At 37.8% G+C, this 12,860-nt stretch overlaps 1 protein-coding gene across 1 annotated transcript; it reads left to right on the forward strand.

The window, feature by feature from the left end:
- The first annotated feature begins 9,721 nt into the window (after nt 1-9,721).
- On the forward strand, nt 9,722-11,491 carry LOC145786911 (membrane-associated tyrosine- and threonine-specific cdc2-inhibitory kinase-like). The gene has a single exon (XM_082598651.1). It carries the CDS (start codon nt 9,722-9,724, stop codon nt 11,435-11,437), a length of 1,716 nt encoding a protein of 571 aa, XP_082454777.1. The 3' UTR covers nt 11,438-11,491.
- Nucleotides 11,492-12,860: the final 1,369 nt, after the last annotated feature.

The following is a 12,860-nucleotide window of genomic DNA, read 5'->3' on the forward strand; positions in this document are numbered from 1 at the left end:
ACGTACACAATCAAATAAGTAATTTTAGACAAAGTCCTATCGTCGATTGTTCTTGCTAAACTCTGTTATTACGTCATCATAGTTTAGCTCTAACTCCCGATGAATGTACAATAATGCCAGTCCGTTGAGACGTTCTTCTCCCATTGTAGATCTCAAATAATTCTTTATGTAGCCTACTTTAAAGTACTGAAAGATCTCTCATTCGTAGCTGTTTTCCTGTTGTCACTGGTATAGTTGCAAATATTTGTATCAACGTTGCGATGTTGGGGAACGTTTTTAGGTCCACTGCGGCCTTGAAAACATCAATAACGTTATCAGGTATACATGAACTGTATCGCCAATGGATTTGCCATCTCAATTATTCTATTTTGACCGAATCTTTTCCACATGAAAGAAAAGAGCTGTAACGTGCTAACGTTTTTTTCAATGGCTTCAAATGGTCGACTTGAACAATATTTCGGTAGCAGAGATTGAAGTGAAAATGCAATAGTTGTTTGGAAGCTGAATCGTTCTCGCAATTGCAGAAGACAAGCGTCTAAGAAAGGATAGAATACGCTTCTGCGGTAGTATTCAGAAGGAGTGTCAGCTAGTACATTACTTCTCTGTTTTTGAAAGCGAGCTAATCTCGGTATAGTAGGCTAATGGCTTCACCGTATAGTTCCTCAAATCGGAAAAAAATAAAAACAACACTGTTAATTGCTTTGACAGTGCAATCCAAAACATATTAAATGCCTTAATCTACGTCGTGAACTACTAAAACATTTTACGGGAGGGGCCATGGCTCAATGCCCCCCCTGCGTACGCTAGTACCGACAACGAGACGACCATACGGTCTACTAGTCAATTGCCACCCTACCGAAATGACGAAAAATACAAAAGAAAAATAATTAAACGTTCCGCGCTTCAACATAGCCTATACGCATCAAAAAAGCATATTTAAGATCAATCAATCATTTATTTTTCGTCATTAACGCGTCCGTACTTTTACCTAACGTCCTCAAGTTGTCAAACGGATAAAATGAACGCAATTCGTGGTAGAACACACCAATGTTGGGATTGATTCGCTATCAGTTTCTTCAATCTCTAGTCAGCATACAACCCAACGGTCACAAAACCCGCCGACATGCCAACAAATGTCGGCGACAATTTAAATTAATTAATATAGTTTTTGAAAAAATGCCGGACTTGGGTTGTTTTATTTTTATCCACAGATATCCCACGAAAATACCCGTAGCCTTATACGGGTCTCTCGGTCACCGACGGTTGCATCAACACAGCGCTCTATTGAGATGAATTGTAATTAAGTTAGCTAGGCCTATAGGCGTACGTAAAAGACTACGAAAACATTTTGCGTAGGCCTAGGCTATATATTATAATTATAGACCAAGGCTTTTTTGTAATTTAATTTTTACTTGCCCTTAATAATTACAAATAATTACAAAAGCAGACCATGCAACAAACCAATATAAAGAAAAAGGAAAGTGGGGCTGAAGGGCGAAAGAGACGAAAGCTGCAAGCAGCAGAAGCTGAAAAGTCAAGCAGACAAACTTATGTCCGATTATTATGTCCAATAATTTACTTGGTAGTAGGCTACAGTAGACTATACACATAGCGTCACATGAAAAAGTAATAAGCCCCGTTGGCTAGTTTTTATGTGGGAAATAACTTGGAAAGGCGCAATAGCGCAGCATTCTATCAAATTGATTAGCTCCGCAGAGAGAACAAAATTTGCACGACGAAACAATCTCACGTGACTGCCTTTGAACATTATAAAACGGCAATAATACATTTATTTTCTTCATGATTTGTTCATAAAGGACTTGTATGCAATATTTAACTTAAATTGTTAAAAAGGGCGCACATTTAAATTTTGCCATGGGCGCCATTTTGCATAGGTACGCCACTCGTAGCAGTAGGCTACCGTGTCCGAGGTTAGGCCTATGTTATTTTAAAGAAATAATAATAAATAAACAAACTGTTCACTCGGTTGTGCAGAACTGTGCACTCGTCAGTAACAAAATAATTATCCCTGGCTAGCGGACATTTGAAAAAAAACAATTAGCCTGGAAATTAATTTTGATTTTTGAAATTAAAATAATTTGTTTGTTCATCAACTAATTCCACAAGTTGTACCAAACTGAAAGAATAACGCAACAAACACCACAATAAATATTCAAAATGTAATAGCCTACTTTTGCAATTCTACTTTTGTGGTCTACGCCTCAGCGAATATGAAGACTTTTCGGCAACGTTATTCATAACAATCACTCACTGAGAACGATATGAGCATTGACGCTCGAGCTGAAATGCAACAGCCCGCCGCATTATGAAGTCTGTTCGGCAGCGTGATTCATGATCACTCACCGGGGACGACATGGGCATTGACGCTCGAGCTGAAATCCAACAGCGCGCCGCATATGAAGCATTTTTTGGCGGCGTTTATTATTGCGCGTCCCGATGTATGAGGGTACGACATCGGGGGTACGACATCGGCAGGGGACGACATCGTCGCCACCCATTTTTTTCAATGTAATGGGGTTTTCCAAGCAATTATGTGTTTGAATGTTATAAGTATATATATATCTTTCAAACACAATTATGTGTTTGAAAGATAAGCAAGGTAACTATAGATCTCATGCATAGGCGCCGACTCCGGAGGGGCGGTGCCCCCCCGTGAATTTAGCTCGGGGTGGCTGCCCCCCCGCAAATTATTTTTAAAAAATCCTAAAGTAAATGTTTCTAAGTTCAAATTTGCGTTAGTTTGACCTTCATTGCGGATCGATCTCAATTAAAAGATCTACTTGTTGCAACAAGAGCGCTGCTCTTAAGATAACAAAAGAAACAGAAGTACGGTAGCTGATAAACGCCAGCATGGTGCCGTTGAAGCATTGTAATAATGATTGAAAAACGTTTTTCTTGATTTCTTCCGCTTTGTTCTTTCTTGGGAGTGTCAATAACGAGGTGCAGTTTGCTCAGTTTAGTATCTACGCGTATTAAGAGCTAAAGTTCAATGTGACCAGCATATAATTCGAAGTAGCCTACAGGCCTCGAAACTCGTTTTTGTTGACGGCGGACAAACGTGTCCGGTCTGAGCAGCTATCTATTCTCGGCGGACAAATCAAGTCTCACGGCGGACACACCAGTTTTAGCCGTCGATCGTCATGCTTAATCACTTTATCTTGATAATAATTCTTTGCTATTTCAGAACTATAACTACGGTTTTAAAAGGCTTTTTCAAAAATCAGTAAAGTCACTCTGAAAAGCTTTCATCAGACCAACGACTTGCGCTTGAAGAGTCAAAGCGCGAGGTAGCTGGTCAATACGTCACATAACTGATTAACTTCCCCCGAACGAGGTCGTGTGGCTTATTGCGTCACAATACTCTGGGCAGGAGTCGGAAAATTTTTACAATGACGCTACTATTTTCTGCTGTGCAAAGTTTCACAGGCTTTTTTCTTTAAGTTTATTTTTGCGTGTCATGTGAGCGAAAGTGAATTTTCCTTGGGTCTTTTCTTTCTTTCTGTAATACCAAAACTTAACTAATTTTGTTGCATCTTGTTGTAATAGCCTACTCGTATAATCTAATTTAGTAACCAACCTTGCCGTATCATTATCACTCGGAGATCAAAGCCAGATATTATGACGTAAAACTTGAACTAAATTGGGCGTGATTAGTGTAGAAGTACATGTACTCCTATCGATTCTTAGCGAAGAATTCAACTTTGTTACGCTGATTCAATGTCATCAATCCTTGAAGCAACGTAAAAATCAAAAGTTTTCCTCCTTGAATGGAAGCTAAGGGATACAGTATTCACATTTTCTAGATGCGCGCTAGAATGCGCTGGAAAATATATTATTGCAACAATTGTTCGTGCTATGCAGTGACGATTTGTGTCGCTAGTTCCTGTGTTGTTTCTCGGCGGACAAATATGACCGATCTAGATGGTACTTCCCGCAGACACCACATGCTGTGACGGCGGACATGTCCACCGTGAATTTCGAGGCCTGAGCCTACATTATAAAGCTTGGCGATATACAATGGCAGATAGACGCAAACAAACATCAATGCTGACAAACAAACATCAGCATTTCGAATGTAAGCAATCAGTCGGCTAGAAAGTTTGCCCCCCCCCGGCAATTTTCAAAACCCGACGCCTATGATCTCATGTGGATTGAAAAATAAACTGAAGCAATTAATGAGTTTGTTTATTTTTTTTTAATTTCTGACTGTCCAAACTTACCCCAGCTGTGGGGTAACTTTGGACCGATCACAAGTTTGCATTTTAAAGCATAGCAAACAGATATTGTGATCAATGTTAAGCCCACCTAGGGGTAAAGTAGGACGACTGAAAATTATGTAAATGTTACAAGAATAATTGAGCAGGGTGTATGTATTTTAGTGAGGTTTGTGGGAACAAAACGTGTTGGAAACTAGTGGTGAAAAGGGTTGTCCCCACACACTACATGTTATTAAATGCTCCACTATTTCCTTTTCCTCTTCGATGGTAAACACCGCTTGCCTTCCTGGTTTATTTGTATGTATATCTTTCACTTTATTACTTTTTGATTTGGGAATTTTGAACTTTGTCTCAGCTTCTCTCAATGACATTTTTTTCCTTTTAACACTTTCAACAGCCTTTTCCAGACCTTCCTCTGTGTAATCTTGGTACTTACTCGAACCTAGCTTCCTTTTATATGTCCTTACCATTATAAACTTGCTGTCATTCACTATTTTTCTACCACACTATGTATTATGTATATAACCTGGGAAAACACATTTTGCATAAATAACCTGATTTTTAAAGCACTTCTATAGCATTTTTTGCATAAATAACCTTCACATAAATAACCTGGGAAAAGAACACCTGGGAAAACACATGGAAAAGTTCTGTAAACCTTGTCCAAAGTTACCCAGTTTCGACTGAAATATCAGCACCACACAAAAATATAATAATATTTTTTGTAACACATTCCCACATAATCATTGTTTTGGGGCAACATGAAGGCTAAGATATTAATAACATATGGGTAACATTTAATTTTGTATGTTACTAGCCATTGGTCAGCTTGACGGCTAATTTTGGGGACAAAGAAAAAATGATATTTTAATGATGTGGCTATTCTTATAAATTTGCACCAATCAACTTACCCCACAATTCAATAAAATGCTCTAAATATGAACACAGATAATTTTGAAGACATTTCCATGCAATTACTGCAACTTCAGCACTTTACAACAGATTTTATAATAAAATAAACAAAATCTAAAAATTGTCCAAAGTTTCCCGGTTACTCCAAAGTAACCCCAGTTGACGGTACCAAAGCAGGACAATCAGTTTGAAGTATGGCACGGTCGTAATCGCGGCGTCGTCGTAACACCTTCACAAATTTTTTTAAATTTAAAACAAAGAGAAAAAAAGGCTAGTGAGTTTTTTTTCTTTAACAATTAAAATAAGTAAAAAAAAATTCTAAATTTATAAAATTTTTAGGTGTTACGACCGTACCATAGCCTACGGTATTTTAAACTGATTGTCCTGCTTTTCTAATATACACGGTATGATTGATATAACGTCCGCGTTTTGTTGCTTCTACCTTTTTCTATACCTCTGTCATGTTTGTCATATACTGTTTTTTCGTTGTGATGGTCAGAACTAAAAACAAACTAAACTGAACAGCCACAAAAATGCGTAGCCTAACGATTGAGTCACTTCGGGCTAGAATTGAGTTAAAAAAAAACCTTTTGGTGGAATTGAACTCATATCTTTGCGAGTATGAGCCAGACAATGATCGCACGCGCCTCTTACTTGGCAAAAGCAGTTGAATTTAGAAGTTATATGTACACTTTTTTTCCAGCAACAGCGCGCAATCCGCGCATGCGCAGTAAGAGTGACGTAAAGATTAAAAAAAGGCATGGAACGGCTGTATTTACGGCGCCGTAAATGCAGCCACTTCCTAAAATAAATGTTTGATAAACATGTCGCAGAATGGGTGCAACCTATTTCATCCCCTGATCACTTCGTACCCCGATGTCAGGGTACAAAATGGGGGTATGAAGTGTTCAGGGGACGAAATAGGTTGCATCCTTCAGAACAACTGCACACAACTTTTTTGTTCGGTTGTAGTTTTCACAGTACAACACCTTTATAGAAAAATGGTTGCTTGTAGGGTTTAAGCCTCCCGATAGTCGGTAACATCTCATCTGTATTTCTCTCTCAAAAGATTGCGGCCGGCTTAAAACCTATAAATGATAGGCCTTATATTCGAGTCCACGTGCTGTTGCTGTCATCGCATTAGATTTTATATGGTAGATTATTTTATGGGAGGGGTCGCGCAGAATGAGTGCAACCTATTTTGTACCCCCATTTTGTACCTTGAAAAGATTGAGAAAAAAATAGAACAAAGCCGAAGTCGCCTGTCAGAGTTGCTGCAAACATTTCACCCTTCAATATTGGACTGCAGTTATATAATTACCACTAAATCTAATTAAATTTATTATTAACTCTAATATTAGAGTTAATTGCATTGTAATTTGCTAATGTGGACTGATAGGCTATTCTTTAAGGTTTTTTATCGTTAAATATCAGCACCTACAAGCCGCTGATCGGAGTTTTTGCAAACATTTTAAAAAGCCGAAGTTGCTGGTCAGAGTTGCTGCACACTTTTCAAAATTAACCGAACTTCTCTTTCTTCCTCTCAATGCTAGACTGCAGTTTTTTTTATTGTTGTTTGGCTTACTCTAACTATGTTTTCCTTCTTTCGCTTTTCGAAAATGCGTTGTTTCAATAAAAACGTCGTATTGCATGACAGCCTCCATGAATGATTTTGCTCATTGTAACGTAGTCTACTGTAGCAGGAAAGAAGCAAGATAGTGGGGCGCAATTGCATTGGAATTTTCTAGCTGTAGTAGCACTAGTAACACAAGGTAGGATAATGGGGATGCAACCTAGTTCGTACCATGAACAGTTCGGACCGTCAGTTCGTACCTTCAAAAGATCAAGAGAAAAAATTAAAAAAAGCCGAAGTCGCTGATCGCAGTTTCCGCAATCATTTTAAAATTTTCCCCCTAAAAAGATCGAGAGAAAAAATAGCTCAAAACTGAAGTCCGCTGATCGCAGTTTCCGCAAACATTTTTTCGCAGTTTTCGCTAACCCTAATTCTAACCATACACTAATCTATGCTCTAACCCTCGCTGATTGCAGTTTCCACAAACATTTTTCCGCAGTTTCCGTTAACCTTTACCCTAACTATAGAGTAATCTATGCTCTAACACTCGCTGATCGCAGTTTCCGCAAACATTTTTCCGCAGTTTTCACTAACCGCAGTTTCCGCTTACCCTAACTCTAACCATAGAGTAATCTATTCTCTAACCACAGTAGACTGTGCTCTAACCCTCGCTGATCGCAGTTTTCTCAAACATTTTTCCGCAGTTTCCGCTAACCGCAGTTTCCGCTAACCCTAACCCTCAAGTTTGTTTCAAATTGTTTGGGGAAACTCTGATCAGCGACTTCGGCTTTGTGCTAAAACTGCGATCAGCGACTTCGGCTTTTTTTAATTTTTTCTCTCAATCTTTTCAGGGTACGAACTGACTGTACGAATGGTTCAAGGTACGAACTAGGTTGCACCCGGATAATGGCAGTGTTTTATAGCTAAGCTATAAGCTACTTAAAAGTTTGTCGATTTTTCTTGCAGATGTTTTAAAACTCTTAGGATCATTACCAGTCAATACACAAATTGAATTAAGATTGTAGCCCCTCCATTACAAGTGATCACGAGCTGCCACACTGCAATGATCTATTCACTTCCAACAAACATTTCTAGACAAAATTACAAAGAGAAATTAACACTTAGTTTGTGGTGGCCCATACAAATTCAATGATTAATTCAAGAGGAAAATTTTAAAATGTTTTGCAAAAACTCCAATCAGCGACTTCGGCTTTGTTTTATTTTTTTTTCTCGATCTTTTCAGGGTACAAAGTGTCCAAGGTACGAAATAGGTTGCATCTGCGCAGAATTATTCCATTGTAATGAAAGTGTTTTTGGACACATGTTGGAACTATAACAGCAACTACAGATTGTGCTATTGTAACTTTAATACACACAACAATACCACTAAATTATTACCGGTACACAGAATGGCCCGTTTCGGTGAGTCCGATCCCTTAACGGGGGATTTTTTCATTTTTTTTTTTAAATTATAGGGTACCGTAGCCTAATTATCATTGCCGTTTTCGAATTAGGAGTTAGAGGTTAGGAACTCACCGAATCAGACTCACCGAATCGGACTCACCGAATCGGACTCACCGAATCGGACTCACTGAATCAGACTCACCTAATCAGACTCACCTAATCAGACTCACCTAATCAGACTCACCGAATCGGACTCACCGAATAGTAGCAGACCCACCGGTACATGCTTAACTTATTGTCATGACTTGTTGAATACTACAATTGGTATATACTCAAAAATTTGTCTCAGTTGGGTTTAAATGCATTATGTTTTCAGACGTCACAATTTCATATATATCATATATAATACAAAGAGTGAAGAACGTGTTGGGAAGGGGCTTTGAATGTCTTTGGGAGTTTTTAATCTCAATAAGAAATTTCTTGAATCTCATCAGTTGCTTATGTGCTGGAAGTTGAACACAATATCGTACTATTTACAAATCTATGATGATGAAACATATTAGGCTATACATGTTGGTTTGGTCATTTGAGATGATCAGGTTACAACATGGAAGATGAAATTGTTTATGAGCTGTTTACTTTAATTTTTTTTATGCATATGCACTGGTAAAATTTATGAGTTTTGTAAATGTAAAAGTTTGTCTGCTTTTCATGCTGACAAGGTTTTGCTGAGACAAAACAAGAAAATGTTTCCAGCAAAATTTATTTTTGTATGTACGATAGTCAATTAATAACTAGCTAGGAAAATCCCCTTTTTTTATTGATTCAACATTTTCAGAAAGTTGAGCAATGACTAAAAACAAATTTGCTGTTTGGGTGAGCTATTTTATGGCTTAGCAGACTAGACTAGCAGACACTGGACAGTTAAAAAGGGGTCTGCTACTATTCGGTGAGTCCGATTCGGTGAGTCTGATTCGGTGAGTTCCTAACCTCTAACCCCTAACCCTAAAACGGCAATGATAATTAGGCTACGGTGCCCGATAATTTAAAAAAAAATTGAAATCCCCTGTTAAGGGATCGGACTCACCGAATCGGACTCACCGAAACGGGCCATTCCGGTTAAAAAGAGATGTTTGCAAAGCAAAAAAATTACTAAATTAAATTGAAAATAATAATAAAAACAACATTTTGTAAGAAAAATAACATAAATGTTTTATATGAATTCTGACAAATGACTGAAATACTTCACCGTTTGATCTTTTTAACAGATTTACTCTTGACTCAAGTGCTAGTGCTACAACTTTTTAAATTGGCGTAGATGTCTGACTGAATGTGCTCAGAATAACTTGAACTAATATACTTTGCTATGAAATTTTTATTATATACATTACAATTTTTCATCCAATAGCAAAGTTCTTGTCAAAAGAAAAAATCAAGATAAACATAGTTTTAAATATTATCATCTACACTTTAAACAAAATTTGGATTTAGTAGAGTTATCTGTTTTTGAAGGTGTGACTTGTTGACTTGCATCTTTAGGTCATTTTATGGTGGTGTGCATACTGTATATTTAAAAATTTAAAGATTTTATGCCATGAAGAATGATGAATCTTATCAAAAAACTGCTATTGAAAATACAGATCCTCTTGCTTTTTCAACACCTGTAAACAAACTGAAAACTTCAAGACCATTACCAAAATTCTCCCATTTTGATAGTGAAAAACTGTTCCAACTTAAAAGAAATAGGCCTTTCAATGAAAGAACATTACATCCTAAATCTCCTGTAAAAAGTGCTCCTCCTGTCAGTCGAGTTTTTCCTTATCGTCTTTGGGCTCCAGAAAAACCACATGCCATCTCATTTCGCCTCAATGAAGACCAGACAGCTGATTCAGCTTTGAGCAGTAAATTTTACAATTCAGACTGCTCTGAATTATATTTTGAACAGTGTTTCACTATTGAAAAGAAGCTTGGAGAAGGCTCCTTTGGAGAAGTCATGCAAGTAAAAAGCCGTGATACAGAGCAGCGTTATGCTGTCAAACGATCTCGAGACAAGTTTAAAAATGAATCCGACAGACGTAGAAAGCTGGATGAAGTGAAAAAGCATGAAAAGTTGCCTTTCCATCCAAACTGTGTCAAGTTTATCAAAGCGTGGGAAGAAAAGCAAAGATTATATATTCAAACAGAACTTTGCTCAATGAGCTTGCAAGGCTACATGGAAGAGCACCATTTTATTCCTGTCTACTACATTTGGAAATATCTGATCGATTTATTACACGGCCTTCAGCATATTCATAGCCATGGATACATCCATTTTGATGTCAAACCAGCAAATATATTCCTCTGTGCTGACGGCAGCTGCAAAATAGGTGACTTTGGGTTAGTTGTGGATTCCTCCAATGATGACATGACAAACGCAAGAGAAGGGGATAATAAATACATGGCTTCTGAACTACTTCATAGTGTTTTTACTGAGAAGGCTGATGTGTTTAGTCTCGGTATTGCAATTTTAGAAATAGCTTGCGACCTTGACTTACCCTCAAGTGGTGTATCTTGGCAGTTACTTCGTTCTGGATATTTTCCAAAAGAATGCAAAATGTCTTTTAGTTTGAGGACAATTATTCAGTGGATGATGACTCCTGATCATAGGACAAGACCAACAGTATCTGAGGTTTTAAATCATCCTCATATTATTTCGTACAAACAAAGATTAAAACCAATTTTATTTCTTCAAAAATATTCTTTTAAGTTTTTATGTTTTTTATCATTTGCAATGCTATACTTCTTGCATAAAGTTTTGTGGTTGCCGTTAAAAGTCATTAAAATACCTTTGATAAAGAAATCTGCCCTAGAAAAGATCACCACCCAATCGGACATACAGCAATGGAAAGAATCGAGCTCATCAAGTAGCCAGTCTCCATTAAGTTGTGATCCAATAGCTGGATTTACAGACTCAGCAAGCACTGATAATGCTCATTTGCTTATAACACCTAATTTAACTCATCAATATACCCCAACCCCACGTAATTCGTCCCCTCTTGCTCACCGCACTGGGGGCATGTCCAGGCATTCACCTGATCTTAGTCCTTTATCACACACAGCAGGCAATAGGTCATGTAAGAAATACACTTTGAACCAGTCAAAGCTTTCTAAAACTGTTCATGGTTTTGACTTTTTTGTCTCTGACAATAGTGATGTGGAGAATTCTTGTGATGAGGATGTGAAAGTTTTGTCATTTCGTCCGAGAAATTTCTTAGATATGCTCAATGATGTTTCAGATTCCGATCATTCAAACTGTGCAATGAATGAATAGAGTTTCTATACTCTTGTTATGAACCATGTCTCCAGCGTTCAAAATAAAACTGGTTGTGGTGTAAATGTTTTGTTTATTTGATACAGGTCGATGAGCCTCTGATTATGGTAGTTGTTCGATACGCATTGTATGCAGTTCTTTACATGAACATAAGAAACAGGACATTCTGGAGTGACTGACTTGGTAGGAGACAATTGTCCCCGGGCAAAGTTACATGGATGTTACATCTCATCATGAGGCTGTTTGGCATGAATTTTATATCATCACGAAGCATATCTTGCGATGAAATAAACTTTGTGACAGACTGGCTACTGTCAAATATGTCACACCAAGTCAGTTGCTCCAGGGTCTCATGTATGTACCCAAAAATAATGTTGTGCTATAAATTAACCACTGTTTTGTGCCTTCAATTAAAATTGTAATCATGTAGTCAAATTATATTGCTATTTTTTAAATTTATCTAAGTTTGATAAAGTATGATTTGGCAGTAGTAAGATGTTTAACACTGTCTTAACTAATGAACGGGACAATCTGGGTTTTTTTTTTCGCTGACACTTTTCGGTCATTTGTCCGAAATGACTTGAAAAAATTCGGTCATTTTTTATTTATTTCGGTCATTTTTTCTGATGAAAATATTTCCTTTCAAGTAGCTGATACAAACCAAAATTTGCACTTCCTGACTAGCTACAACATAGGCGCCAACTTTTTATGCTGTATTGATACATAAAACTATAGATGAACTAGCGATCGGCAGCAGGACAACATTTTTTGAATGCAAACTGCAACAGCTTCGCGATGAATAGTCACTAGAACGAGTAGGATGCTACAATTCCACACCAGACAAAATCTGTCATTTTTACATTGATTTAACGTCTGCAGATGTTGAATCAATGTAACAATGACTGATTTTGCTGCCTGCGACAACAAAAATCTACCATTTTGTGTCGATTCAATGTCATCAGATGTTGAATGCACCCAAAAACAACATAATTTGCTACGTAGACGGAGCGTGCGTTTAGCTTTATGCGCTTGCAAACAGACTCGATGTTGCTTTCGAAAGTCGAAACCTCTACAGTGAATTGTCGCGGCAGTGAATCACTCGCTGTGAAAATGAACTTGAAGTCTCGGCACGACGTAACCACCAACCAACGCAACAAGGGCTGGTACACACCGCATTGCGCACATGCGGAATAATCAACGCAACAACGGACTCGCGCAAACTGCATGGCGCACACACGACCGTTGCCATAGAAACCTGATCAAAGGCGGGAATGTGCGCATCTTTTGTTTCATCTGCAACACGAAAACAGGTCAGTCATAAAGTTGAAAGCAGGTCAGTCATAAGTTGCGATATTGTAGTGAAAAGGGAGCTATGTCAAGTCGAAAACTTAATCAAACGTTTCTCCGTGACTATTTTTCAAGG

This window comes from Aplidium turbinatum, chromosome 17 (genome assembly GCF_918807975.1).
Source record: "Aplidium turbinatum chromosome 17, kaAplTurb1.1, whole genome shotgun sequence".
NCBI lineage: Eukaryota > Metazoa > Chordata > Ascidiacea > Aplousobranchia > Polyclinidae > Aplidium > Aplidium turbinatum.